This window comes from Temnothorax americanus, unplaced genomic scaffold (assembly GCF_048541705.1).
Source record: "Temnothorax americanus isolate GAGA-0224 unplaced genomic scaffold, ASM4854170v1 Scaffold251, whole genome shotgun sequence".
In the NCBI taxonomy this organism is placed as follows: Eukaryota; Metazoa; Arthropoda; class Insecta; order Hymenoptera; family Formicidae; genus Temnothorax; species Temnothorax americanus.
The window spans coordinates 26,827-31,655 of record NW_027509393.1 but is presented as its reverse complement, the minus strand read 5'-3'; the positions used below and the strand labels follow the sequence as shown (position 1 = coordinate 31,655).

At 48.8% G+C, this 4,829-nt stretch overlaps 1 protein-coding gene across 1 annotated transcript; it reads left to right on the top strand.

The window, feature by feature from the left end:
- The first annotated feature begins 2,622 nt into the window (after positions 1 to 2,622).
- On the top strand, positions 2,623 to 3,549 carry LOC143899108 (stromelysin-1-like). The gene has a single exon (XM_077409112.1). It carries the CDS (start codon positions 2,623 to 2,625, stop codon positions 3,547 to 3,549), a length of 927 nt encoding a protein of 308 aa, XP_077265238.1.
- The last annotated feature ends 1,280 nt before the right edge of the window (positions 3,550 to 4,829 follow it).

The window sequence follows — 4,829 nt, the reverse complement described above, 5'->3', positions numbered from 1 at the left end:
CATTTCTCGGAAACGTGGCACATATAAAAAATGCGGTTGTAGAAAAAAAACCATTTCCCGGAAACGAGGCACATATAAAATTCGAGGATCTTTTCATCGTTCCTCAGACCGTTAGGAACGGGCGGTTTAAGCACATCTTTACTGTTTTTTTTATTTCAACACACGTCGACTTGATGGCCGCGGCGACAACGACAACGACGACGATCTTCGTCGACCTACAGGGCTTTGTGGTAGGCGAGAAATTCTTCACGAAGGAGGTGGCCGTGCTGCGAAACGAAACGCGCGTACTCGCCCATCACGTGTTTCGCGCCCCGATGAGTTGGGATCTGCTGACGAGGGCCGAGAAGGAAAGGGCCAGCTGGCTGATGGCGAATCACCACGGCCTCCGTGGGAGGACGGGGACGTGGACTACCGTCTGGCGAGGACGATAATTCGACGCGCGGTGTGCGACGGCCTGGAAGAAACGTGGGAAAAAGAAGAGACGCCCGGCGTGCAAATCTACGTGAAGGGGCTCGAAAAGAAGAGGTGGCTGGAGGAAATTCTCGGCGACGCCGTTTACAACCTCAACGCGTCGATCACGTCCATCGACGACAAGTACGACGACGTCGATCGCCTGGAGTTCCCTCGCCCCAATCGCGCGTTTCGCTGCAGATTTCATCAACGGTGCTGCGCGATGGAGAACGTGCTGAAGCTGCGCGACTGGTGGATCGAGCGACGCGAATGTCTGTCCAGCATCGACTCCGCACATTATATGTAAAAGACATATTATAGTATATTACTTGTATGATATAATTAATTAAAATTTTATCGTATTATTCATTTTTTTTACTCCATATGTATCCATCTATCTATATTATATTTAATCAATGCTTGTTTCGAACAGATTTTAGCAAAAATAGATGCATTATGATTATGGGTAGAAAAGTAACTTATCGATCTATCTATATTGTGTTTACTCATTTTTTTTCTTTTTTTACTGAATGTGTATCCATATATATATTGTATTAAATAAAAAAACGAATGTAAAAAATCAATGAACAACGTTATTCGTTTTTTTTTCACATTACTATTCCCCGTATTCTGTACATACATTATGAGCTGTCGAGTGCGTAAAAATGGCCGGTCGCGGGAACGCGATAAACATTGTAAGCTGCCGAGTGCGTAGAAATGGCCGATCGTGATATTTCTTAACAAGATAAACAGAGAGCGCGAAACCTGAAAGAGCGAAAAAACGAGAGCGTAATAAGGAAAAGAAAGAGAACGCCGAACGCAAGGCGTGGATACAAGCGCGAATGAGCGATAACGTCGAGTCGCTCCAGCGCGAGATGCGGTTGCAAGCGCGCGAGTGAGCGATAACGCTGAGCCGCTCCAACGTGAGGTGTTTCCGCGAGCGATAACACTGAACGTGAGATTGTGTGGGTAGGGAGCGATAAGATAAAAAAATAACATATATTTTATTTATTGTAATAACATATATTTTATTTATTTTAATAACATATATTTCATTTAATTTTTGATAACATATAATTCATTTATTTTTTGATACCATATATTTCATTTATTTTTTAATAATACGTTTCACTTTTGTGACGGCCAACCTTCGGGGACATTTTCGTCGTCATCGATGTTTACTACTTCTCGTTCTTGAATGTACGGCTTGTCACCGTTGTGTGACTGGGAACGATCTGCGACTACCTCCTCGGTAGCGTTCAAACGGGCGACGTCTCTGTACATCCCACGTATTCTGCTCACGAAGACACAAATCTGATTCCGACACTTCTTTGCCAACGAAATGATGATGGTTCTGCACAAGAGTAAAAATAAAAATATAATTAATAAATATGAATATATAAAAATGTTAATTAATAACAATAAAATGGTGTTAATAAATAATTTGAAAGTAAAGTACTTACGTTCTCTCCAACATGACCGCGTCCTCGTTGACTCGTACTGTCAGCTGCAGGCAGGGAGGCATCTTTTCCGAAATATTCCTTATTCGCGCCTGCAGCTGCCCCACAACGTCGCACATATCGTCGACTTCCCGTGTCAGAGCCGCGGTTTGTATTTGTAGCATTTCGCAAATACCCTTCAATTGATTGAGTTTATCCATGTTTAAAAAAAAGTATAAAGTTTACAATAATTCACGCGAGCACTGATGTGGATAGACTACACCCAAGTCTAGTCTCGAGTTCTTTATATATATCGAAAAATGCAACAAAAGGAGGATATTGCGGTGGAAAAATATACTAAGAATAGCATTTTTGCATCAAGAAAAAAATGCGTTTTTTATCAAACCGACTCGTCCGCCGGATTTGACGCATTTTTTCCCATCCGAAACCCCGCCGCCGCACCTATCCGCGCCCAGAAAGCGCATCGACAAAAGGAGGACATTGCGGTGCGAATAATCTACGATAAAGATAGGATTTTTGCATCGAGGAAAAACACGCGTTTCGTCAAACCGACTCGTCCGCCGGATTTGAGGCATTTTCTTCCCACCCGAGATCTCCGCCGCCACCTGTCCGCGCTATCGACATTGCGCGTCCGGTCCGCTCGTCGCGATCGCGCTCAAACCGCAACGCGCCGTCATTGCGGTTCCACCGTCTCTCTCTCTCGCTCTCGACAATGTGGCTCGCGCGCGTAATCGCGTTGACCGCGTGTCTCATCGCCGTGAGATGCGTCAATGTCACCGAGGAAAATTACGAGCTCGCGTTCGATTACCTGCAAAAATACGGATACCTGACCAAAGATGTGGACGCGGTTCCGGCTCAGAGACAATACGACGTTCTTCGCAGAGCCATCGAGGATTTTCAGAAGTACTACGATCTGCCCGGCGATGGAACGCTCAACGACAAAACGTTGGAGATGATGGGTAAATCGCGATGCGGTTTCCGAGATATCCTCAGGCACGGAACGAGAGCGAGTCTATCGAAATGGCCGAAGACGCACTTGACGTGGGATTTTTACCTAGCCACCGAGAGCGAGTTGAGCACGGCGCAGGCCGCGTTCGACGTGTGGTCGCAGCATTCGGCATTGACGTTCGAACGCTCTAAATTGAATCCCGACATTATGATATCTTGGCGACGCCTGCATCACGGTAACATGAACGTCGAGGTGAATGGTCCGAATTGTACGGACAAATTCGACGGCACCGGCGGCGTGCTCGCCCACGCGTCTCTCCCGATGGACGAGAGGCCGGGTTTCGTCTCCGAGGTGCACGTCGACGGAGACGAGCCGTGGCACGTTTTCGTCAGTAGGAATCCCTCGGATAAGTTCTCTCTTCATTACACGCTGACGCACGAGATCGGTCACTCTCTCGGATTGTTGCACAACAAGCGCAGGACTTCGGTGATGTTTGCGTTCACGCCCGACAAGCAGTACCCGGTCAAGCTCGACCAATACGACATCGTCGACATTCAACGTTTGTACGGCGAGAAATTGGCGAACAATCCCCCGCAGACGCCGGCGCCACCGCCGCCACCGCCGCCACCGCCGTCGCCGGATCTGTGCGTCCTTGATCGCGTGAACGCGATATTGATCGTGAAAAATTGAATGTTCATCTCGTACAGGCATTACGTTTGGTCGTTTGCTCTGGACGGTAGGACGTACAACGGACTTCTGGCCCTGTCGAATCACATGAGCTTTCTTCACGACAATTACACGCGCGTGACCGCCGCCTATCAATCGCCGTCCGGCGATGTCGTGGTGTTCGTGGATAATTTGGTGTACTTGGTTCAATATCCGGAACTTACTCTGCGGCCAAATTGGCCAAAAACCCTGCAGGAACTCGGATTTCCCGCAAAGACGAAGATCAACGGAGCGGTGAACACCCACAGAGGACGTTCTTTCGTGCTGTTCAACGGCGACTCGGTGGGCGAGATAAACGAATGTGACCATCACAGAGTTGTCAGATTTACGCCTCTTGAGGCGACGTTTCCCGGAATACCGATCGGCGTGACGTCGATCTTCCGATACATCGACGGCAATCTGTACTTCACCACTCGGACGCAGTACTACAGATTCAACGAATTTACGAAGACCGTCACGGCGGCTGGAAAATTCGATCTGCGGATACTGAATATCGTCTGCCCTAAGGACGATTTGTTGAAACAGTTACGCGATCTTCTCGATCGATTCGTGCGCGTCAGCGATTTGACGTCACCGACGGGCGATTCGGACGACGACGACGACGAGGACAGCGTTCGGCTTTCCGACTAAAGGGGGTAGGGAAACCGCGCTGATCCCCGCACTACACCACACCACACCACACCACACGTCGCGCGATATAAGTGGGGAACTTTCGTACTTGTACCACGATATGTCGCACCCAAAGCATCAGTATCGCATCGTCAGCCGAATACGACGCGTCGGGAAAAATTGGAAAACAAACGACAGCGCGTAGTGCGAAATGTTCTTGACGCTGACCGATCGACCCGCGCCGAGGGATCTCTCTTCTCGCGCGCCCGAGACGGATTCGGAGGTGAACGAAAACGGCAAAAGACGAAGGATAGAATCGACGGACGATCGTCATCATAATCATAATTATCATCGTCGGACGTCGCGTTCCCAGCTCTCACCCCCCAACGACATTTTTCGCGAAATCATCGTCGTGGCTCCGGTGCGCATCTTGACGACGCGTTATCCGCTGACGACGACTGGCTACAAATACTTAACCATTGGTGACGCGATTAAGTCGCTGCGGTACGGTGTACCATCGCCTTCGTACGTGGATATCGCCCTGGGAGACAAGCAAGGCAAGGAGATCTGTCTGACGCTCGATATGTGGAAAGGACTGATGGAGCGCAAACGCGACGTATTGGAGAGTCTGCGAT